The sequence below is a fragment of the Ambystoma mexicanum genome, chromosome 13 (genome assembly GCF_040938575.1).
Source record: "Ambystoma mexicanum isolate Mex_15411 chromosome 13, UKY_AmexF1_1, whole genome shotgun sequence".
Classification (NCBI taxonomy): Eukaryota; Metazoa; Chordata; class Amphibia; order Caudata; family Ambystomatidae; genus Ambystoma; species Ambystoma mexicanum.
The window spans coordinates 240,755,698-240,781,715 of NC_090938.1; the positions used below are offsets into that span (position 1 = coordinate 240,755,698).

At 45.3% G+C, this 26,018-nt stretch overlaps 1 protein-coding gene across 2 annotated transcripts in view; it reads right to left on the minus strand.

Moving 5' to 3' along the window:
• ARHGEF40 (Rho guanine nucleotide exchange factor 40) overlaps positions 1–26,018 on the minus strand; it is a 507,114-nt gene that overhangs the window by 154,474 nt on the left and 326,622 nt on the right. The window contains exons 12-14 of one of the 2 annotated variants that reach the window (XM_069633711.1): positions 8,880–9,002; positions 7,844–8,014; positions 6,261–7,123 (exon numbers count right to left, since the gene is read on the minus strand). In XM_069633711.1, coding sequence (XP_069489812.1) covers positions 6,261–7,123; positions 7,844–8,014; positions 8,880–9,002 — 1,157 coding nt within the window. Of the gene's footprint in view, positions 1–5,858; positions 7,124–7,843; positions 8,015–8,879; positions 9,003–26,018 lie in introns of both variants that reach the window. The other variant, XM_069633710.1, reaches the window with a different exon arrangement.

Here is a 26,018-nt window from a genome sequence, read left to right on the forward strand (position 1 = left end):
TTTGACACAAAAGAGGTTCCTTTGAGAAGCACATAAGGGGTCACAGGGAATGCAAATGTTGGTTGTGCAGTGCTACGCACAACAATGCCATCACTTATTGCAGCCCTTCATAATTGCTAAGCTAATCACAGCCAGGACTATCTCCTCAGCCAATGTGAGGGCAGAGTAAAGTTGATTGCGTATGTGGTGGAGTCAGCATTTTGTTGCTGGAGACCGCCATGTACTGTGGGTAACTTAACATGTCTTATTACAGTATTACGGTAACAATATCATAGCTAAGGTTATACAAAACTTGACATGGGAAAAAGAGAAAATATTTTCCTCTCTGACTATTGAACTCATCGATTAAAGTGTACCAAACTTGGAAAGAGATAGGTTTTGCCCTATTAAAACAGTTTGATCAGTCAAGTTTGGTGGAATTTTATGAAGGCTTTTTAAAAACATGTTTTTGCATATAATTTTCCTGAGGCATATAAAACTCGATTCCGAGACAAATATTGTCAGTTTCGATTGCCAAGATTTTAGGCATAGACTTACCCCAGGGGGAGCTGATGCAATTAACAAAAATTTGAGGTGGGTCCATGATTTTTTCATGCCTCTCAATCTTATTCACGCTTCAAATCAATTGATATTTTTTTACTTTGGGCATGTGCAGTAGAACTTGAAATTTACAAACACATTTGGAAATGCAAAGCACTCATGCAAATACACTAACACAGATAGCCATTAAACAGTCTTATTCTGGCATGCACACAGTACACAGAAAACACACAGTAAGGTACAGAGACCAAAGTGGAAAAAGCCACGCACAAAAACAAACATGAAAACACACATTCATAACTAGAACTACCAAACGGAGGAAACACACAATTGTCCCCCCAGACACACAGAAAAACCTATTCTAGAAACATGTAGTACAACATATCAGGACATGTGGAAACTTCCACAGACATTACACAAAGAAACGGGGTGAATAAGATGGCCAGTAACCTTTTTTGTGCCTGAATAGCTCCAAGACGGAGTTTATGACATTTGGTATGGCAAAAGCCTTAAATAACCTAGGCCCAGCCTACTCGTTCTGTATAAAAGACTCCTCCATCACAGTGTCAAACAAGGTCAAGACACTCGCCATCTACTTACAATCATCATTAGGAGCCGAGGCTCAAACCTCCTACTTGAAACAAAACTACCAATATTATCAGAGGCTTCTCTGTCGCATTAGAACCCTACTAAAAACCGAAAATAGTGCCACAATCGCCAGGGCCACTATTTTGTCCCATTTGGATTATGGCAACGCTTTGATGCTTGGCGCCAACAGCAACTGCATAAAGCAATGCCAAATCATTCAGAATAACGCAGTTCGGTCCATCACAAGAAAGTCCAAGCGCGATCACATTACAAAGGACAGAAATGACCTCCACTGGCTAGCAGTGAATGAACATATTATTTTTAAATCATTGACACTGGTTCATCGTTGCCTATAGGGAACGACCCCAGCATACCTGAAGAAGGAATTCAGCTGGTATGAGCCAAGCCGGAGTCTAAGATCCACAAATCAAGGGCTACTCCGATCTAGCTTCCCTAGTAAATCCACAGGTTTAGGTTGAGCATTTCCCAGCAAGGCCATTTTCCACTGGAATAAGTTACCTTGTAATCGCAGACTTGAAAGCAATACTCAATTATTCAAGAAACAGTTGAAGACCACACTCTTCAAATAATCTACATCTCTGCCATGCTGGTTCTCATGTAGAGCCATATTCTTCCTCCTTTGTTTTCTCTTTGTGCTGTCCTGTGAACTTTCTGTCTCTGTGTCTCTGTCACGCCCTGATGCTTCCGAGCTTTCGGCGCGTTATAAATACATTAAAAAAAAAACTACCACCACCTCTGCTGCTTGTACACCTTCAGAAAGATCATGCATTTCTAACTCACCACTCTATGGAAAATTCTAAACGCTATCCTCATACCCATCAAACTAGACTACTGCTCATTTTATTTTTTGGCTTTCCACCCAACTTCTTCTTCCCTCTAGACAAAGTCCTCAACTTTGCTACCCACACTCTGTAAATCTACCAAGAGCTTCCCCCACTTCTACCTACCAACACCATGCAGGTTGGCTCTCCATGCACAAACTCTCCCTTTGCAAGTTCCTTTTGCTAGTCTACAAAGCTATCAATGGTCCTGCTTCTCAGAACCTGGCTGGCTTTACCTCTGTCTACTCACCATCTTATTGTCACCCGCAGGCGTTCCGCTTGGCGGCTTCTCCCGCGTTGGAAATTAGGACACAGGTATGCAGGGCACTAGTCCCTCCTTTGTGTCCATCACGCTTCTTCCTCACGACGCGGGGCCGCTGGGAGTATAATTACCTTCCCGGCCCAGCGGTCCCTGCGTTGCAACTGTCCAGTGGAAGCCCTCGTTGCTTCCTGGTTCTTCGCTCCTACCCCGTTTCAGCTTCCGTCTACTCTGCTCTGCTCTGCTCTGCTCTCGCGCCCCTTCACGGCGTACGTTTTTTCTCTTTCCTCTCTCTCCTCCAGTTTTCCCTGTAGTCACCGTGCCTCGGCGACTTTTGTTTCAGTTCTCTGCGGTTCCGTCCTCGCGGATAGGCTCCGCCCCTTTTTTCCTTCGTTCCTCTGCTTTCTCTCTGGACTGCCTTGCCGGTGCCTTGCCGGTGCTTTTTTCCTGACCTCCTCCCATTCCTGGTCCTCGCCCCGCTAGTTGCTCGGCTGGCAGGGGTTTCGGGGATTCTTCCACTCAGTAGGACCCCCCTGCTGCTTTGCTGTTCCTGCAACCAACACGGATCCTGCTTATTACTTTCTCCTGCTCACCTGCACGGCCACGTACAATACTACCTTGCTGACAACCTGAGGAGTCCCAGGGTTTTTTCCCCATCAGGGGTTTTTTCCCCTATTTTCGGCTTAGTCCCGGAAGGGAGGTCCCCGGCCAGCTGTTCCCAGCAGCAGTCAAGGTGGCCTCCCTCCGTGACAAGCAGGCACTTCGAAAAAAGGAGAAGGACTATCTTACTCGACGGCGGCTACAGGATCCCAGCAGCAATTCCGGCAGTTCAGGTGAGGAGAGCTGGACAGAAGGGGGAGAAAAGGGAAATCAGGCACCTAAACCATCACACTTATTCACCTGCTCATCCTCTACACTCATGCTCACTGTCCTATGCCCCTTGTGCATCCTTTAAAATCCGCTCTTTCACCCTACTGAAGCAGCATCCATCTAGTGGTAAGCACTCCCTTCCAGCTGGCCTATTTTCGTTTTTTTGTTTCTTTCTTCCCTGTGCTTTGGCCCATGTTTATTTCTCCATTTTGTCCCATTCCCTACATGCACCTCGATCCCCACTCCCACTGTCCGTCCATTGAGTCCTCATTGTTTCCTGACCTGCTCCCACATCAATGGAGCAGCCAAGGAGCTGGAGGCCTCCCTTCGTGACTTCCATGCTCCTGCACCACTTGCAGACTACCTTGAAGCAGCATCCATCTAGTGGTAAGCACTCCCTTCCAGCTGGCCTATTTTCATTTTTTGTTTCTTTCTTCCCTGTGCTTTTGCTCATGATTATTTCTCCATTTTGTCCCATTCCCCGCATACACCTCCCTCCCCACTCCCTGCTACCCACCCATTGAGTCCTCATTGGTTCCCAAGCCCCTACCACATGACCGGAGCTTCCATTCTTTAGTGGAGCTCCCAGGGCAGCCTTGCCTGGGCAGCCGGCTAAGGGCCAGAGGCAAGGGGCAGCTCCCTTCTGGGCAGCTCTTATTCCCTGCTCACCCATGGATGCCAGACCAAACACCCTACAGCTACACCCCAGGTAAGGTAAGGTATATGAGGATAAACTGTCTATAGCACTTGACTATGAGGGTACCCAGCCTATTGCGCTCAGAAGATGTATTATCTAATCCTGTCTATGGCACTTGAAGATGAACTAGGATAGCCTGTCTTTGTACTTAGTAGATGTATTAGGATAGCTGTTGTTACTCTTGTTCAGAGGAGAATTCCCTAGCAATTCGGTGCTGGATTGCTCCTGGGCAGGACAAAGACTGATATGCAGGGATATTTCTTCTCTGTGAAATGACAGCGAGCTAAAGACTTGGTTGAGTCTCTCCCAGGGGCCATCCACCCAAGAACATGTCAATGGGCTGTGTTTGTGCTGGTAGAGAGACTCCCAGACCCCCCTTTGTTTTGCGTATTAGGATAGCCTGTCTAATGCACTTAGCTTGGTATTGCACCAGAAGATTTAGGAGGACGGCCTATGAATTGCACATTGAAGATATATGCGGGTAGTCTTGATATTGCACTTAGAAGATTTTTGAGGATAGCTTGTCTATTGCGCTTAAAAGATGTATTAGGATAGCCTGTCTATTGCACTTAGTCCAGATATGGCTCTTAGAAGAGTTATGGAGCAGGCACGGCTACCAATTGCATGCATCAGAATTCAGGGACAACTTCCAACAAACACATTCAGCCTAGCTGGACACATAATGTTTCACCTCCATACACCAAACTAAAACACAAAGCACAACACCTCTGCCATCAGAATGTAGCGACTACCTATGACATTAACTTTGGTCTAACTGTACTCATAACGAGTTTCTTGCACTTGTAAACTCTCCAGATCACCTCAGCACCCATCCACATGCCTGACATTCATGGGTAGCTTACTGGAGCTTGGCCAGCCCACCTAACTATCTATCTTGGCCAAATGCACACACACATTCCAAACCTTCTGACAATTTTCCCATACCTTGGACTTCGGTCCCCCAGGGGCGTTCCCACCACAAGGAAATTGAGGCCATACTAATGGGATAAAGGCACCATATAAATGAAAAAGCACTACTACTACTACAACTACTGCTACTACTACTCACACCACTGCAATGAAACCCACTACCCCATCACAGTGAAAGTCTGCCGATCTGTTGATCTCTTCCAAGCTCGGCTTAAACTTCACTTAATTGCCAAAGAGGAAGCTCCCTCTTTACCACTTTGTTCACACCTTCATAAAGTGGCTCACCACTTGTTCTTAACTTTGTTTTACTGTACAGGCACTCTTATGGGGAATGCGAACTGTGAATGTGTTATTGTAAGTCATTTCTGATTGCAATTGACATCCCTGTTCTTCCAATGCTCCTGAAGCCTCTGCTCGAAATGGATATCTTACAAAATGGCCCTATCACTATTAAAGTAGCACTGTAAATCCCAGAGAAAGTTCATCTGAGGACTCTGGGGCATCTAGAGATCACAGGCAAACCCATCGTCGTTAATCTGGATTCTTGTGCACTATAGCGATTGATATAAGGATATGTTAAACAGGAGCTAAATGCAGCACCTGAGTATCCAGCATCACACAGTAAGCAGGAGGTACATCTGGGGGTAGAGAAGCTAGTCCCTAGTGAGTTGCAAATGTAACTTTCATAAGAGAGGCAAACAATATACTTTAGCCTATTATATATATGACCCATTATGGTTTAAATGTCTTTTAGATGAGTCCTTATGCTTCTCTAGATTTAATTACACATAGTTATGTTTGTATGGCATAGCCTACATGGAGTGTCAAATGTAGCTCCCGGTTACTCCTGATGTCAATCTAACCATGCTCTTCTGGGCTACAACCAGGAGCTAAATAGCTCCCAGTACATCATAATTTTAAGCCCTCCACTAGTCCCGATGTGTTAAAGGTCTGATCTAGATTATACTTGGTGTGAGTAAGATACAGGGCCCTGCTGTCGATTGCTATTGTCAATGGGATTGGACATGGTGGCTTACTGACCCAGTGTTATGAGACACCAGTGAAGAACTGGGCCAATTAAGCATAGCCTCCGTCAGACCTCCCAAAAATCTACCCCACCTGTCTTACTCACCCGATCCTTCTCTTCCTCTCCATTCTTGGGGTTCCCCCCCAGGGGGCATCTGCGGAGAGGGCCCCCCCTCTGCCTATCATCACATGTTCCTTTGGTGAGCAGGTGCGGTCCACCACCTCGGTGCTGCTCACCTCCAGACCCCGGATGTACACGCCAACCTTTCCCTGACCTGGGCCGGGCTCGCTCAGCGACCTCTGACCCTGTGATGAAGAGCAGACCGTGCTATGAGACTTCTTCAAGAGCAGCCCCCTGGGGGAGGGGAGGCGAGGCTTCAGGCAGGGGGAGGGCGAGCCCTCTGATGCCGGGCCCCTTCTCCTTGGGTCCTGTAAGGCCTTTTCACACACTGGCAGAGTAGGCGCCCGGGACGCGGTAGAGCTGAGGCCCACGCGAGAACCGTCGTACCTCTCGCTTTCCACGAAGACCTGATCGCAGTCACTGTCTTCTGTCAGTGCCACCGACGGGGCCCCTGAGTGGAAAGATGGAGTATCTGGAGAACCTGTCGTGCTGCTGGGGGTCTGGGGAGCCAGCAACGAGGTCATGCTCCTGGAAGGGCTGAGCATGGAGCCCAGTCCCCAAAAACGTCTTCCTTCACCCTTCTCAGAAACGGCACTGATGCTGTCTGATCGCTTTCTGTGGCCCTCTGAGCCAGACAGGGACTTCTCTGGGGCACTAGGCTTCTTTCCCTTGAGAGCCTCCTGGTTGGGTTGGACTTTCCCAGCAGCAGTTGGCTTATTTCCTTTTAGGAATACAGGTCTGGGTGGTTCTTCCTGCGCGGCAGTTAACATTTTACCCTTTGGAACCTCAGGACTAAGTTCAACTTTTTCAGAAGTGCCTTTCTTGTTCTTGAGGACTTTGGGACTGAGTTGCCCTTTCTCAGAAACAATGGGTTTCTTGCACTTGAGAGCCTCAGGACTGAGCTCATGCTTCTCTGGGGCACCATTCCTCCGACCACCTGGAGCCTCAGGGCTCAGTTGGGTCTTCTCAAAGTTTTTCTTGTCTTTTATGGCTGCTTCCATCTTCTTGTGGAAGATCTTCTCCATCTCCTGACACTTAGACCAGCACTGGGTCCACTCCCTCAGTGCCTTCTGACTCTGAAGCTCTAGGGCCAGGGCCTTCATCTCCTGGAAGAGCTTCTCTGAGATAACTGGGTGCTGTTGCTGATACTGGCCCAGGGATGCCAGCACGTCCTGGTTCTGCTTGGAAGAGCTTGATCCCTCGCCGATTGCTGCTAAACGTTTGACCCCTTCCAAGGTCCATTTGTGGGCCTATAAAAAATGGAGAAAAGGTCAAAGTTTACTCGCTGTGAGTCAATAGAATGTACACAGATATTGAAAAGCAAAGAACAGATCCCGAAATCTTCAAACCAGTCGTGGTCTCTTTTCTGCCCACTTCTGTAACCATCCTCCAGAAGAGGCTTTTTACTTCCTCATACTGGAATTATCTGAGAAGAATCACTTTACCTCCCCATTCTTCCCCAACTAGGATAAGTTGAATGCCTGTCCTCTTAAGAGATCTTGCTACTTAAACATGGCATCATCCATTTAACGGTCTACTTCACTTTTCCCTTACCCTGCTGAGCATGTCACATGAAATACGTCCTATGTGGTTTGCTTCCGTACTCGATCTTGCCATTTAATTCCTATATTCACCCATCATAAAATGATTAACCTCTCAATTACATCCACTCTACTTCACAGTCTTCCCTGCTCATACCAGGGTTCCCACTTTCCCATTTCATTTTCCTGTTTACAGGGTCCCGATTGCGCCCATTCTTTCCTTCTTAATGGTCACCATTAGAAAACAATCCTTGCATTGTTGAGAACTACAAACTCTTGGTACAGGATCAAATTGTAAAGGCTTACAATGTGTCTCACATCAACCATACCTCAGTGCCCCCACTGCCACACTCTCTCTAACTCTTCCAGCACTACCTCCCGCTCAGAATATCCCTGTTCATTGGATCTGCTGTCCCCGATTATACACACTCGTTGGAAAAACTCTTGCAGCAGGATGGTCTTCTGAATCTCAATCGCTTTTCTCTCCAACCCCTGTACAAAGCTCTCCATCGTTCCTTGGCAGCTTTGTGGGTCAGGCACTGTTGATAACTCCCAGGAATTCACCTGCCCCAGCGCATGCTGGCCACGGCGGATCTTCTCCTAGGAATAGAAACAAGATAGTCATGTCTGAACACATGGCTCCCCATCTCAACATTTTCGGGATCTGAATCATGCTCATCCAGAGTTTCTCCCATTCCCTTATTGCTAAGTCTTCCTCCCAATCTCCTATTAAATCCTCAGCCTGGGTATTGTCTCTGATCTCCAATCTCACCCATCTCTATTCCGTACGGGTCACCTATGAACTTCCGTCACTCTCCATGTTCTGTGCGTCTTCTCATCTCCATTCTCCCTTTCCCCCTCCATCCCCTGCTGTCTGCTCTATAGATTCCTGTCCCTTCCAATACCTTATGCCACTACTTGCCCCCACATTCCCCTCTCTCTTCGATCCCCTGCTGTCACGTTTGACACCCCTGGTCTCTATTATCTTTTTTCCAGTTCCATGTTTCAGCCTTAGTGCCAAATTGCTCCTTCCCAAATCTAGCCTTATCTCTGACCTCCAGCATCTCTTTTTCCGGCCTCCTCCTTTCATTTCTGACCCCCGGGTGTCTCTTCTCCTTTCCAATTACTGTTTAGAAGGCACCAATCTCCTCTCTCTTTCTTCACTATTACTTCTGACCATGTGCACTCCATTTCCCACTCCCCATTGTTGCGTTTGAACCCCAGTGACCTTTCCAGTATCTCCCCTGTACCTCAATCCCTACTCTACCCAAACCTCATGTTGCCACTGACCTCTGGTTTCGCTTCTCTTTCGTCCACTTGTAGTATCATCTCTGACAGTGGGATTAAACTTTCTACCTCCCCCTTGGGCTGCCTCTAATCCCTCCACTCTTTTCTCTATTCTATACCCTGATGAAATGTTGGACCCTGGTCTACTTTCCTTCTTCCTCTTGGCTTCATGCCTTACCTTGGCAAGGGCCTGAAAGGCCAGGAAGGTCTCCTGTATCTGCCGGAGGACCATCAGTGAGTCTCCGAGCTCTGAGTAACCAGCCAGCATCTTTTCTCCTGAGCCTGAGATCCATGCGATGGCCTGCAGATAAACAAATGCAGCAGGAGGTGTAAGGAGAGCACATCACCTATAAAGCATTCATATAATTAAAGAAAATAACAACAAGAGTGCATCACAGCTGGAATTAAAACAAACAAATGCTTATCTACGTAGTAGATCAATGGCTCCAAGCCAACCAACTACACTATAGAACTCCATGGGCAAGTTTTAGTTGAGGCCAGACCTCTCAGAGATGAAAAGAGACTGAGCCACAGTTGCCTGTAAGGATTACATCAGCACTTGGATCTGATGACTATGGGGGCACCATCACAGAGCCCGGCCTGTATGAAAGAGTAAGGTACCTGTCCTTGTCAAGGGGGAGATGGAAACCCCTCTCAACCTAACCTATCGGGGTGTTTGCCAGAACCAGTCCTGCCACAGAGGCGGGGTGTCGGAGTTGAGAGGACCTCTGTCTGTGCCCCTTCTACCTGTGCCTGGCTAAATATGTGTAATGCCACTTGTTTCCCCATATCTGTTGTGCACAATGCTGGGCAGTGTTTCTCTTTTTGGCCTGTAAAACTACAGCTACTAAAGGCCCTTGTGGCAGAGCCCGACTTCGAAAATGCCTGAGGAGAGAGGAGGAGGTGAGCATGAAGACAGCTGGTCACCACACCAGTCAGACCAGCCATTCAAATGCTCCATGCAACGCAGACACGAGGTCCCACATCGCCACAGGTGGAAAGGGGTGGGAATTTAGGCCCTTTGTATGTACTCTGATGCAAGTATCCCGGCCTTCATAGAAAAAGAAGGCAGCCATTGGCCCTGGAACCAGCTGACATAGAGTACCAATTAAGGGTTATAGGGGAGGACAAACAAGGGCAAAATGAACAGGTGAGTGTGGGTAGTTCGGGTGACGTTAATGGAGGAGAAGGTGGCCTAAGAGACAAGATGGAGCAAGGACCATACCGTGGAGAGTGAAGGAGGATTAGGAAAGCAAATGTAAGGTGAAGTACCCGTTGGTGAGAGAAAGCGGTACTTGGGTGTGAGAGTGCATGTAAGGTGAGTGAATGAGGCTAAGGGATAGTGTAGGGGTGTGAGTGACAGTGACTGGAAAAGGTGACTTTGGAGAGTGAAAGAAGTGTGACTGTAGGAGAATGTGTGGGTGCAGTGTAGTGAGAGACAGTGGAGTGGCGTGATAGTAGAGAGTGGAGTAGGGAGTCATGGGAAAAGATATAATAGTGGAGTCGTGGGAGGGGTCAATCGTTGAGAGTAGTGGGAGGAGAGAGTAGTAGAGGGTAGTGCGATGAAAAAGTAGTAGAGAGTAGTGGGAGGAGGGAAGTGGGCGGACAGTAGTGGGAGAAGAGTGAGTATTAGGGAATAGAGTGGAGCATAGAAGTAAAAAGAGGGGAGAGTGAGAGAGAGCATCAGAAAGACAGAAAAGAAGGAAAAGAGAGAGAAGGGAGGGACAGTAAAAGGAAGAGCAGAGTGAACAGAAGAGAGAAAGGAAAAAGAGACAGACAGAAGTACGGGCAATAATCCAAGGGCATGAGAGGGAAGGACAAGGGGAGCTTTGGCAATTTGTATTTGTATTTATTTCAAGAACAAGGATGCCACTTTCTATCACAAATGGCTTACAATAACGCATTTACAGAGTGCGGATGCAACCCCACTAAGGGCGCTTGTACAATAGCACCAAAACAATGTGGGACGAGGTATCAAACCTGTGCTGCTCTGCATTGTCCTGTTTCCAAGACACGGTTGTTGCCCCTGAGCTAACCTCAAGTGGTGAGCCAGTTTATGACGATGTAAGAAATTGGGACAGATACCAGGGACAAAACAAAATAAACAGAAATATATATATATATGTATATATATTATAGACACTGTAGCGTCCATGTAGTTATGGTTAAGTTGGTGTTTCCATAGGAAGAGCATTTTTTGGGTGGCTTATAACTTCGCTCCCTCTGCAAAAAAAGTAGATGGCCCACTCTGAATTTTTTTGAAAAGTTTGGTGAGGATTCGTCCAGGGGGGGAAAAGTTATATGGGGGGTCCCAAAACTTGTGTTTTTTCCTACAGACATAATGGGAAAAAACTTTGCGCAAGGCCACAGGCCAAACCGCTGGATGGATTTACACCAAATTTGCGGCAGGAGCGGGGACTTGGTCCCGAAAGCGTGCTTTCGCAAATTTGGTGTAAATCCGTCCAGTAGTTTTTTATAAAATGACCAAAACGTAAGGCAAAAAAATTAGTGATATCTGTGTTCGCTTCGCGGACGGACTTCCCTGTTCGCTCCGCGGACAGCACCCCGATTGGCCCGTGGCCTTGCGTCATGTCCGCGGACATGCGACGTGTTCGCTGATTGGACGGCGAGGGGCGTGGAGCGCGTCATATTTTCTGTGGCGCCCGCCATCTTGTATTCGCCGTCGACCGCGTACAGCGCGGTGAAACGTGGATAAAAAATTGTATTTAGTGCCGTGTGTTAGTGTGTAAGAGTGTTTGGGGAGGGTGAGGGAGTATGAGATAGGTTCAATGTTTTGTTTTTTTATGTGCTAGATGTTTTTGTTGCATTCGATTTGTCCGCGGAGAACACGGCTGTTCTAACATTTTGTAAATAAACTAAATGTTGGGGTGTTTAGAGGACGGAGTATGTGTCATTTTTGTTCGCAAGGAAGGTAAAAATGAGCTATGAACACTTGCGGTGTACTTAATTGTTCGTAAATACACAAACTGAGGGTGTCCTCAGGACGCTGTCCGTATTGTAATCTGTTTAGTTGAATGTGTTCTAAGAACACTCGCGGTGTCCCGAAATGGTTGCAATTACACAAAATGGGGGTGTTCTGAGAACGTTGTTTGTATTGTTCGTTGTCAGGGTGAAAGTGTTTTAAGACCACTCATTTTGTCCGCTAATAGTACAATTTTCTATGGGCGTCAACCGACTTTTTCTCTACTACAGAAACAATAAATCTGGCGCTATTGACCTGGCTGACTTGCTTTTGCGACACTAAATCATATCTCCCGCCCCTAAGCCTGATATTATCAAAGCATTCATATTCCCCGCCTCTCTCCGTGACGTTACAGGGTGCGTCATCAAACGCGCCCAGTCCTCTGCAGTCCTAAGTGACTTTACACAGAACCCGGAAGACAATACATATTATGTCACAACACAGCGCGCCACAATTCGGAATATGAAACAGTGATTTAAAAGCAAACAGCAAGATTGTAAATTTTGTAAAGTACATTTATTTGACATCAAATGTTTAGAGAATATTCAGCAATTTGCATTTGTCTTTGTTGTCGATCTGCAAAAGTTCATGTTGAGGCACGCGATGTTCCTTTGCGGTACAGAGGGTGTTAGATCAGCTTACAACTCAGTGCGCCACAATTCGGAATATGAAACTGTGGTTTAAAAGTAAACAGCAGGATTGTACATTTGGTAAAGTACATTTATTTCACATGAAATGTTTAGTGAATATTCAGCGATTTGCTATTGTCTCTGCTGTCGATCAGCAAAAGTTTATTTTGAGCCACGCGTTGTTCCTTTGTGGTAGATAGGCTGTTGGTTTATGATAAAAGCAGTAAATGGTCGCTCTGATAATCGGAAGGTTGTCCAACAACGAGCCATTAGACCACCCTATTGGTTGTTATGTTGTTTGTAGCCGCTAGTACTGCGTAAGGGCATATTGGTCCTTGGCGATTGTCCCATAAAATGGTGAGGGTCATGAAGTTGCATATTTGGACCTGCACCTGGCAGTTGAAGACCCCATCCGCTGGAGTCTGTAAATCGTGACATAGGCAAAATGGGGCCACATACCTGTTTTAGAAAACATAAATTAGTCTCACCAGCCGATCTTCATTAAAAATTATCATTTTATTTATTAGGGCGTGAAACTATTTGCTATCGAAGATAGTGCAACGGAGTATGTTAATAATAAAATAATAATATTTTCCCATTCATATAGCGCTAAGAACCGTGAGGTATCTAAGCAGTGCTTATTATTAACCACGGTGTGTGGTGCTCATTTATCGACCACGGAAGGATGAAAGGCTGAGTTTGGCCTTGCCGGGATTCGAACTTGCGTTAGCAAGCTGTGCACGGATGTCAAAGCGAGCGTTGTACTCGCTGTGCCACTTGACAGGCTACAGTGAAGTGGCACAGCGAGTAGAGCGCTTGATCACCTATAGACCGGTTAAATTGTTTCTATTAACCCACCCTGTGTCGTCTGCCTTTTTCAGAGCCCTCTAAACGACAGGGGATCAATTCGGCGGTGATAGTGCGCGGTAGAAAACATTATGCCACTTTCAACGAACAAGTTCAACTTGAGCGGTCTTTAATGCTACGCTATTGTAATTATATTTGGTATAAAATAATGTAAAGGGTTACTTACAGTACAATTGCAATTTCCATTGTCTACGAGTAGTGCAGTCCCAAAATACGACTCTGCGTTTGCGAATGATCTTTCGCATAGTGATATAATATATAAAAGTGGTTTCGTTTCAGAAATTTCATCCTTATCTTCTCTTACGTTTTAGCAACACTCCTTCAAGAGAAGTCTTTCATCACAATCTCTGTCTGTCAAGGTCAAAACACAATACAACCTTATAGTCCGCTTCGTGAGCCTCTCCGGGGCCCGAGCAAAAAATTGAAGCAGCTGACCTTCACTGTGAATGAGCATAAATTCTTACTTTGCAACATTCTGTGTAAAGCCATCTGTGAGAAGTTGGTTTTTGCATGCCATGTTTGTATATTGTTTGCGTGATATTAAAAAAAGTTAGTTTAAGGGACGTTATGGTTCTAAGTACAGCCGAAAGACCCCTGAAAATCGCAAGTTATGGTAAGCTATGAAAAATAACTCACGCCACCACCGTGCACTGCTAAGACTAACACCCAGGACATCAAAGATGACATCGCAAATGTCATTGATGAAATCACTGATGACATCACATGTGTATGTACTTTTCATGGAATTTGTGTACTAGGGATTTTTATTATAATGTTGCGAAAAAAGTGTCAAGGATATTGCAATAAATATCATACCGTTATTAGTGCTTTGAACGATGCATTGATATAAATAGCATTGTATTATGGGATTCTATCTAGTATACTGAGCTACTAATGGAGAAACATAGCATTGTGTGCAGAGTACAAGATGAAAGTATAATATTTGTAATGTTAATATGTTGAATAATGAATTGATAATTGTCCTGAAATGTTTGAAAATTCACAAAATGGGGGTGTTCTGAGGACGTTATTCGTATTGTGTGATTGCTTAGCTGTATGCAATGAGGGAATGGCACAGAGAGTAAAGTGGACGGCGTCCTCGGACACCGCGGCTGTTCGTGGACAGGGTGTGCTACATCTGGGTTTTTCCAGGAAATCCAACATGGAAAGAAGACTGTACGAATCAGCCAATCAGATGTCGAGGTTGTGGATTTGTGTTGAAAGAGACTGTGTGTGGTGAAGATGGCAGAAGTAGAGAAAGTCAGCGTGTTGGTGCTTGGAGATATGTTTGTGTATGGTTTACAACAGTACGCTCAATGCAGGCATGTTGCAAAGAACTTTGATGTGAAAGGAGTTGAGGTGGTGTGGAGCACTGTGCCTGATTGCAATGTACAGGGAATTGTACAAGTTTGTGAGGATATGGCCACGATGAACAGTCCGCATGTGGTAGTTTTGCACTATGGTGCTTTCCATTTGGGCAACGTCAGTGCCCCTACTTTGTTGGCTGATTTGGAACGCTTGGTTCAAGCCGTAATGAAGAACCTTCCAAATGCGAAAGTAATTTTTTCTGGATTACTACCTAGGGAAATATGGGACAATAGTTCAGTTTTTTGTCCTCAGCAAAACATTGCTAGGTGTGTCATCAACCGAAGCATGTGTGCCTTCATGCTTAGAGCTGGTATGTTCTTCTGTAATAATGAGAATATTGATGCCAGTAATGCTGTTAATTTTAAAGAAGATGGCATTTCTTTATCTTTTACGGGAAATGCCTTTCTATTTTGGAATGTAAGGGTTGCTTTGGAGAAGGTTATGTGAAGATTTTAGGAGTAAAGTAAGAAAAAAAAAAACAAGAAAAAAAATACAAAATAACAGGTGTCTGTCAAGCATCTGTAAAAAAACCCAAAAAAAACGGCTCTTTTCAGAGCCAACTTCAAAGGGGAAATGGGGGCACACTATTTAAATTTACATTCACCACGCTCAGATTTTCGATATGTCCGCGGACATGGCGGTAGTCCGCGGACATGAAAATCACTATGAGGGGGTTAGTATGTTCTATGTTACATGTATATGAAGTCAGGGATATTATGGTTAAGTTGTGCTATTAAAAACCTATGAAATTCAGTAAAAAAACTTTGTTAAAGGGACATTATGGTTAAGTTGCGCTACTAAAAACCTATGAAATTCAGTGAAAAAACTTTGTTAAAAGGACGTTATGGTTCAAAGTAAAACCGCTGAAATTCGGCAGTTATGGTAACATAAGCAACCATAACTCGCGCCACCGTGCACTGCTAACACTAACACCCAGGACATCAAAGATGACATCACAAATGTCATTGATGACATCACTGATGACATCACATGGCTGGCTCTCCCTTTTTATCCTTTACTGACATATTGAAGCAACATAGTTTTCTTCAGTAACAGTCAGGAAGTAAAAATTGAAAAGGTACTATATTTGTAGACTTAGGGTCAAGTCACATCATATGAAACATATACATAGCAGAAGACACAGGCTTAAAAGAGAGCAATCCTTTCTGTGCATGAAGATAATCATTAAGGTTATCAGCACTTTCTCATAGTTTTATTTTTATTACTCTACCTTCCCTGTATATGCTCATATTTGTATACATTATACTCACTCTCCTTTCCTTTGGGTGCAGTCACATCATGTGATACACATACATATGGTAAGTAGCAGCTTTGAAACAGAGCAATAGTTTCTCTGCATAAAGACAATCAGTTAGGTTATTAACTCTTTCTGCTACTACTTCTGCTTTTTTGTTTACTTCACTGTCCCTGTATATACTCATATTTGTATGTGTTGTTGTCTCCTTGTGTTTTGTCTGTAATAATTATGTATTAAGTGGGTTTTATTATCTACTTATTACATGTTTCACAGTACGCAAAACTCTCATAAGAAAGCAGTTATCATTTCAGTATTCAACATGGCAAGATTATGAATATGGCACCTTCATCATGTATGCTGCACACACTGCCTATGTTTCTGCATGAGTAGCTTAGTATACTGGATAGAACTTCATAATAGAATGCTATTTTTATCAATGCATTGCTTAATGCACTAATTAGCTCATGATATTTATCCCAATGATCCTTGACAGTTTTTGGTCAGCATTATAAGAATCCCTTGTACAGAGTTTTTATGAAAAGTAAATGCACATGTGATGTCATCAGTGATGTCATCAATGACATTTGTGATGTCATCTTTGATGTCCTGGTTGTTACAGTTAGCAGTTCACGGTGGTGCGAGTTATGGTTGCTTATGTTACCATAACTGCCGAATTTCAGGGGTTTTTCGTTTTTACTTTGAACCATAACGTCCCTTTAACAAAGTTTTTTCACTGAATATATATATATATATATATATATATATATATATATATATATATATATATATATATATGTGACATAGGGCATAGCGATCTATGGGCACATCCCGAACAACAAATGGATAGTGCAAAATAAATTATTAAGGTAGACTTCTGGCAAAAATGGCAATACCTTGTGGTCTATCTCTCGCTCTTCTGCACTCACCATGAAGTCGAAAAATAAGATTGCTAGGGGCTATGAATCTTACTTAGATGTTATGAAACCAAGTCTTTCTATATGTCAAGATGAGATTCAGCACTTGGCCGGTGGCCCAGATAAAGAATAAATAGGGTGTTACTGTGTCTACCAAATGCCCATACTGTTTAGATAGGGTTGAGAGCTTCTAGCATGCCCACTATACTTGCACTTTAGAAAGAGATACATGAGGCCAATGCGTTTGCTATTTAGAATTAATACAAGAAGCAAAGCCATGGCCTTTTGAAGAAGGACCAACGATGCTGAAAATGTATTTGCGGTACCGCAGGGTTCACTGGAATGATCAAAAACACTAGAGCATATTGGCAGGACCTTAGCCTGCTCTCTCGTAGTAACTTAAATAAATATTTTCCCCCAGTGATCATTAAACAATGGATATACCAGGATAGGTGAGATAAAATCTCCAAACCACCAAACATACAATTGTAGTTTAAGTTCCCCCCTCGATTTATGTTCCAAATCTGAGTAACTGTCCCCACAGGCAGTACATTCAGTCTGGCTTTGGTCAGGAAAGCCCTGTACAAAGGGAAGTCACCAACTGCAGATACTCAGCAAAACCCTTAGGGGTGGCTATCGGTAAATAAGCCCTGACCCGAGTTTTCACCAGCATTACATCTTCCCTTCAAGAATTGCATGGCCCTTTCTTTTACCAGCGTCTTTGAGAGACTTTCCATGTCTCCTGGGTCATAAAATAGGTTGCCAATTAAAGCTTAAGTAGCAGGGACTTTATGTAGGCTAGCCAGCCAACTTTACAATATTCGTTTTGGGTGATTAGAGTTAGGGTGACCAGACGTCCCGGTTTTCCCAGGACAGTTTGGAGAAATCACCTGCCATCCCGGGGTCCCGGGAGTTTTTCATTTTCCAAACCTTGTCCGGGGTTTGGAAGGCTGGCTAGCTACGGTCCCGATTTTTGCCAGGACCCGATTTTGAAATCCCAAAATCGGGTCCCGGCGTGACTTTTCCAGCACGTAAATGGGGACGTAAATGCTTTTCCCGCTTCCATTTCCTCCCCCTTCCCCTCCCTGGCGCTCTCCTCCAATGAGAGGAGTGCGCCTGTGAGCACACCCCCTACCCGCCCCCGCAACAAGCCAGTGACATAGAAGTAGGACTACAGTTTTATTGTAGTCCTACATCTATGTCTATGGCCTGTCCCGTTTTTTATTTTTTTTATTTTTTTAAATCTGGTCTCCCTATTAGAGTCATAATTTCATCTTTTGTCTGGGGCAGTGAGTACCTGTGCATAGTGAGACCCACATTGAAATGGGTCTCACAAAAAAGTATCTGCCAGGTAAGTCATACCAGTTTCCAAATGCATGGAGTACACAGGTGCTGAAGGGGGAACCATGAGTAGCCTTCTTAAAAATGCCTTTTCTAACTTTTGTAAACAAAGGGTCCTTGTATACCCCCATATTTCACACCCAAAGGTGCCAGTGGGTCTGACCTTGCTGGGGTCCATCGATATTGGTGATGAGAGGCAAGATAATTAACATACAAGTTAAGAAGGATGGGGGCAAGGACACATCCTTGGTGGACCCCTTTATGTACCACTAAGCAGTCTGAGAGTTCTCCATTCTGGCCATAGTGTACACATACCCAGGTGTTCTCATGGAGTGACTTTAGCACCCGGGTACTCCTATATTACGCAACCATTTGCACAGTAGTCCTCTATGATAAGTTTTGTTTTTAGCTGGTTATTACGTTTAACTGTGTGCTTTATTGTTTTAGATGTATTTTCTACATTACAAAGTTCTGTGTATGTTGTTTGTTGCTTCTATTTACTTTTATGGTGTTCAACCGAAATAAAGTACGACTGACTGACTGTATTAGAAAACAGGTGACTTACAAAGGTAACAATATCCTAAGGGGACAATTGCATTAAACTAAAGACGAGTACTCCATAAATATACACATTTATATCATCAAGTGTGAATGGAGACAGTGGTGGGGTCAGGTAAGAAGGATGGTGGAGAAGGAATGGGGAGCTCCTTCTTTAGCAAGTAAGTGAAGTTTTAGCCAAGCTTTAAAAATATCCATGCTTGGGCTGGCTTTGACTGTTATAGGCAGTGGGTTCCAGTGGGGGCAAGGGGGTGAGTAAGGAGAAAGAGCCAAAGTGAGAGGAGGCACGGGGAGGGTATGGGAAAGCAAGGTTGAGTGCAGAAGAGATTTGGAGGAAATTAGATGAATCTTACAATGAGATCGAACCAGAAAGGTACTGAGGAGCAAGGCCATTGATAGCTTTGCAGAGTAGAAGAAGGAACTTGAAAAGAGAGCAGTTGTGCAGGGAGAGCCAACCAGCATGTTGTTGGTAGGTAGATGTGGTGGGAGGATCTGGGTAGATTGTGGAGAGTAGGGGTAGCAAAGTTGTAGACTTTATCTAGAGGGAGGAAGGAGTAAAGAGGATGCCCAATGAGTAGGCTTGAGCAGTAGTGAAGATTGTTGAGGAGCACAAGAGTGGAGATTACAGTTTTTGTTAACTGGTTAGTAAGCAAAGGACACGTTCTATGCATATTGAGGAGGTTAATATCAGCGGCAGTGGTAGAGATGAATTGTTGCAGTCGGAGGTCGCTATCAAAGATGACACCAAGATTGCAGGACTTGGACTAGGGAGCAAGAAGGTCAATCAGGAGAGGGGAGGAATGGCATTAGAAGCTGAGAGAAAGATGACTTCCCTTTTTGAAGAGTTCAGCATGAGGCACCTGTGGGGTATCTGTGAGCCATCCAGTGACACATTGCTTTGAAACAGTTGGTAAACCGTTGCGAGGCGGCTGGGCTGAAGGAAGTAAAGGAGTGTCTTGATAGTGAAGGCCCATAGTCTTGATAGTGATAAGTCTTTCTAGATTAGAGTTATAGAGGGTGAAGAGCAGAGGCTCAAGGACTGAATCTTGGGGGGGAGGGTGGGATTATAGGGAGACGGTTGGTGTCAGAGGTTTGGAAGCTCCAAGAGGTTATAAAGGATCAACATGGCAGGTAAGAGGCAATCCAGGCAAAATAGAAACACCAGTTGGTCATCACTTTAGTCAGGATGGACACACACTGCAAGACCTGCCAGTGATGTTGCTGAAAGGTGGCCTCTTGAATACCACACAAAGAGGAACATGGAGCACATGAATATTCTCAACCGGAAAAATGCTGATGTGAAGATAAATACAGGATTTATGCCACAGTGTGGACTACTTTCAACCTGGGACCCTCAAGGCATCCACATCAACAGTACCAGAAGATGACCTGTTGTTACCACCTCTCACGTATGTCTGTTGGACACAGTATTGAGTAAGGACACAGGCATGATGTATGGCAATTTTAGATATCTGAGCATGAATTACATTATCGAACAAGAGGCATGTCCAGCCACCAGTAGAAAGTCCACAACTTTGTATTTGCCACTTTGTATGCGAGGAAGTAAGGCACTGTCCAACGTGAGGCACAACTAGAATAAATGTGGACATTAGACGTGTGGGGAGGTTTTCTGTATTGGTTCCACAATATACATGCACATGGGATTAAATAACACTGGTTAACCAACTATGCTATCCTGGCACAGCATGGATGCTGCAAACACATGCACTATCCTCAGACAATGTTTTAGTCCGAGCACACCGGTGCAGGGTATTTTTGTTAGCTTGGTTAGGCATAACATTCACTGTCTGCAGCCAATTATTTGATTATGGCTGCCAGGAAGATGATTATGCTAATACACCTATTAATTAGAACGCGTAAGGCTGGTTGAAACATTGGAAACCTAAAATCACTGCACATATGAAAAGCCTTACACTCTGCAAGATAAATGTGAAAAAGCGCATTCTTTCTTTCTCAAACTGTTTGCCTTTGTATCTAATATTTTGGAATTCCTCTGCAACAGCATCGCTGTTTTTTTCATACTCCGTCCCACTGTTATACTTTTCATGCTTAACTGTTTGGAGACATTACGCAGTTCATTCAAAGCCATGGGTGAAAAACGTGCCTCTTCCTGAAATGTAATTTCTGAGTGATGAGAACTGCTCCTCAGTGCTTGAGTAAATGTCTGTGCCCTTCTGATTTTATGGACCTTTATGTAAAGGAGCTATGCAGGACTGAATTCCTTGCATACTTTCTTCCTGCAGCAGAGTTGAAATGGGGAGAATCCCTTGTCTTGATTTCTTCTTCTTTCCATATAAAAGGGATGTCCAGCTCTGTTTGTGATTTTTCTTTGTTGCTCGCTTATCGCTTGAACAGCCAGAAGTGTCTGGGACTTCCAATGCTAAAGAACAACCATCTCCAAGTAAGAATTTTAGTTCGTCCTATAAAAGGTATAAACACTTGATTTTGTTTGATTTTAAAACTGGAGTAAAATGGCACCAAACTCTCTGTTGCGAGGGTCATTTTGGGGCCATCTATGACACAAAGTTCCACTGTGGGATCATGTAGGCCCCAAAACATAGGCCACCCAGAGGAGGAAGAAGGAAGGCAAGTCATAGTCAGGAGAATCTTGGTTCATAGCAGCTACTGAGCCTCTCAAAAGAGAAATCTGGGATTTGAGATTGAGACTAGAATTGCTCAGCCTTGTATCTCACTAGGAGGCTCAGATGGCTTATGGGAATCAGCCAGATCTGAAGGCACCCCTACCGAAGCAGACGATTTGAGAAATGCACAAACCTGGCCAAAGAACCGAAGACCAACTTGAGAGAAACAGATACGGGAGGCCTGGGTCAGTTCGAGGTGACTGAAAAAGGCTCAAGGCAGCAGGAGTGGACAACTAGGCATCATTGTCATCCCTGTGTTCCATGAGTGTAGAGACTCCCCTCTCAATGGCGAGGAGGGAGAAGACAGGGGCTGCCCATGAAGGCAACCCAAAGAGCAGGAAGGGAGTCTAGACCTGATGCCCACAACAATGGAAGATCTACTGAAGGCCTTGGCGGATGGTCACTTGGAAGCGAACCGTCAACAACAGGAGACATTGACGGCCCTGCATGCGATAATGAAGGAGAGAAGGAAATCTGGTGGTATCACCTACGGCATTTCAAAAACTGAGCACCTGGCTGCCTTTTTTGTTAACTTTGAACGGGTCACGAAGAGGCAGCCAGACCGTAGGCCCATATACATAGCACCCACCTTATATGTGAAACTCAAAAGGCTATCGAGACTCTAAGTCCAGACAGGAACAACCTGAATGAAGAACTAAAAAAAGATATCCTCAAAAGAATGGGTCATGATCAAGAAAACTACTGACGGAGACTTAGACATTAGACCCCAAGACAATTAGCACACCGAGTGATGGACATGCTAAATAAGTGGCTCGGGAGGCCATTCAGACAGCCAGTGCATACCTACAACCGGCGTCCCAGGTGGACCCACCTTTGGGGTCTAAAGCATGTAGCAAAATCAAACCTATAACCTGACAGGGGAAGGAAGCCCTGCAGTGTCAAGATCGAGGCCTGAACTGACCACACAGAAAGGAAGATGAAGTTCCCCATCTAAGATGACAGGGTTAGACGGCGACCATTCCCTCGGCCGAACTTCGGAATCTTGTGCTTTGATTGTGGCAGGCAGGGCCATATCGCTCAATTCTTCCCTAAGCAACGGATGGAAGAGCCAATGAAGATAGGGCTCTTAACACACAATTCACAGAAGTACTCTTCAGAAGAAAATTCAGAGCCAGAACAGGAGCTATAAGAAATGAGGTACCTCCCTGAGCAGTTTCCCGAACCACCCAAAAATCCAAGTGCCACATCCTGGACCATATATTCTATGGGAGAAACGGATAAGAGATTCCATCTTCAGGTGACGGTTTAAGGAAGGGAAGCTCTCGAATTGGTGGATTCCAAAAGTGGATGTAAAATCATCCACGTAGACCTGGTTTCCCCGGAGGAATTGGCTCCCAGACCCCCTTCCTGGATTATCTGTGTCCAGGAGGCCATATATCCATATCCCCAGGTTCAGGTATTGATTTGCATACTATGGGATAAAAGAGATGCCAGTAGTTGTGATGCTTAAATTACCAGAGGAGATACTAATAGGCACAGATTTTCGTAGACCCACGGCAAGCAGATAGACCATAAGAGACTGCAAACAACACCGTGCCAGAAAATGGGCAGGGCTTAGAGGGCTTTTAAAGCTTTGCACCTGTGCAACCCCGCCAATGGAGAAAGCTTAGCCAGAGATTGGCCAAGCGGAGCATGTGACGAGGGTGGCTAACGCGAACTGGGAAGCGTGTTGGAAGAGGGAAGGCAGGGCTATAAATGCCCAGCCAGCACAGAGGAGATTGCACGGTGTATGGTTGAGATTGGGAGCAGAAGAGGTGGACCAAGAGACCAGCCAGAAGGGTGCAGCCAGTGGAGAAGGAAGTGGCGGCGGCTGTCACAGTACAGAGAGAGATTGAAGGTGAGATATTGTTGTGAGAGCCAGTGGTACTAGTCGTATGCAGTGTAGGATGAGAAAGGTGTGTGAAACTGTGAGTGAAAATGAGAGAAGGAAAGCTAGAGATAGAGCGAAAGGAGCGTAGAGGCTCATTATAAAGAGGGTGAGAGATATAGAGAGAGAGAGAGAGCACATTGGTAGAAGGGTGGTGTGAAGAGGGTACAAGGTGGTAGTGGGATTACAGCTTTGGGCAGAGTGAAACAGAAAAGGGGAGGAAGTTAGAAGAGATAGGCAGAGAGACTGTGGGAATTCTAGGTCATAGAGGCATAGATAGGGGATTGTGTGGAGTAGGAGCGGTGAGAACATGAGTGCAAGTGAGAGGTGATAAAACGGGTGAAATGAGAAGTGAGGAGAATAGTACATAGAGAAGTGAGGAGAAGGCATGCAGAAAGATAAAGACGGGACCATAGAAGAAAGTGACTGGGGAGACTATCAGAGGGAATGAGGCAGGACTGGATAGGCCGAAGGAGAGTGACAGTATCAGTAGTACGGTCACGGGAGAGGAGAGAAAGGGAGCGACTGAGGGCAGACAAGGTGAAGCAGAGTGACTGACATTGACTCAATTGAACCAGTCATTCTTACTGAGAACCCCAGGGCAGGAGTAGGTCAAGGCACTCTAGAAACGTCCTGGCGGGAGACTGATAGCCATCGCAGTAGCCAGAATATTAGACATAGGGGTTACCTGTCGTAAGCCTCCAACCTGGGTTACAGGGATGTCTGGGATAGGGAGGCTGGATGTCCACGGGAGGGGAAAGAGGGCCACAGTTCCCACTGCTGCCAACCAACCCTCACATTATTCGAGGAACTGGTAGTAATCACCCTTGAATCCCTTTCTATTGTGCTGGTAATTGTGAGGCCACCTGTGTCATACATCAAGCAAGCATAGAAAAATATGGTCTTTTCTCGCTGTGAACGGACGTCTTTTCACTATGTGTAATCTTAACGTAACACTGAGAAAACCCTACCTCGCACGGTTTTTAAGCATTTAAAGATACCTAATAGGAATGTGGGCTTTATTTAATCATTCTCTGGAAAATAACAGCATATCTTGAGATGTAATGTCAGCATCTCATAACATGATGCGATTCGACAAACACTACACCCTGGTGATGTCACAAAGGGCAGGGCCTGAGACAAAATGCTAGGTCTTTGAATTGGTGATGAATGCTCTTATCACAGAACCTCTGAATCCTGCTGTGTGGCCGCCATGTGGGGATGTGACAGTATGGGCCTCATTCTAAGTTTGCCGGTCCTAAAACTATGGGTTCGCCTGTCGGAGCTGCTGTGCCCGACAGGTCTGACCCTGCCGGCACATCGGTCACGGCAGGCAAAGCCGTTAACAACGGTGCCGGTGCTTCCGTGTCCCCATTCCCATAGAGTCCTATGGGACCTTATGGCAATGGGCAGGGCCCGGCGCTGGTAGCACTGGCACAGTTACCGCCGGATCCGTAATGAGGTCCTATGTGTGTAAGTAGTCAGTGACTCAAAGCCTGTTCCCGTGCAGGCCCTAAAGTATGTGTCCGAGAGTGACTATTTTGAAGAAAACACATGGAATGAATGTATTGAGAAACAGGGGGTCCATGATAGTATGTTGACCTCCATATATTTTCCCACATTGAAATGTGGGAGTCCAGGTTTGCTCCTTCCGGGGTCATTTCAGCAGCTGTGCATGTTTTTCTATCTCGAAGTGGAGCTCTTCTGCAAGCAGATGATAGTGGGGAGAGGAGGGAGAAGGAGGCAGAAGAAGGCTGTAGTGAGAGAGGGGGACCTTGCATCCTGTGTGACGGACCTCTGGGAGGCAAGTGGACGAAGGCCACGCCATCCCCCAGAGCGGCATATTCCTTGACTACCAGGAGACGGCTGTCCCTTCCTTTCCTTTGCTTTGAAGGAACCCTTGAGTTGCTGATGTTGTTGTCTTGCTTCTGGTACAGTTATACAGGCTGCTTTTAGGGCTTAGGAAAGCTTCAAACCCTAGGCAGGGAGATCAGCTTTTTCTAAACGCCTGTGGTCAAGGAAGGCTGGAATGGCTTTGTCCAAAAGGTTGTGAGGGATTTATTTATCCATGAACAATGTTGAGCAGGTGTCATGTGTGGAAGCTAGGCCTAGGAAGCAGGTTGTCTGTCCACAGCCTTGCCTAAATGTAACCCCCTGGCCATATGACCAATATGCTCAAAAGCCGAACGCAGGTGGAACTAACCGGCTTACCATGATTGATATTGGCTTGGAACTCTGCGTTCCTGGTTTGAGAGGGCTTGCACATATCATGATAAGCTAAGTCCCATCAAACAGGAAGGATGGCATTCACCTTAGCCTCACAGAGGCAGAGTTACGACGTCTGGGACACCTTCAACCCCAGTGCATTCAGACATGGTGCTCCCATGGTGCTCTTATTGACACCCCTTTTAATCATGCAATGGCCCCCTCACCCTGGTGTCCAGCCCACCCATAAAGCACAGCGCTGCTACTAGTTGGCATAATGATGGGACTGCAGTGAACCGACTCTGTCTAGCCCTCTCTTATCCCTTTGAATTCCCACAGCCTGCCTCTCCTGTCTCACTATGTCCAGTCTTCCTGCTCCCCAAAAAACGGAAAGGATAGCAGTTGCAATTTGACCACTAAGGAGACACGTTGGAATTAAGTGAGTTTGGCAACCAGGGAAAGGACGGATGGGCTCTCTGGTCAGTTGATGTATGTGTGATGGGCAGACCAGTGATCTTTCTAAGACCTATTTATTATTGGCAAAGGGGATACTATATTCATGCTAAGCTGAGCTCTCCCGCCCTAGGGAAGTCAATGGATGCGGCCTAAGTCCAACACCCGCTGTCCCAGGTAGGCTTTCAGT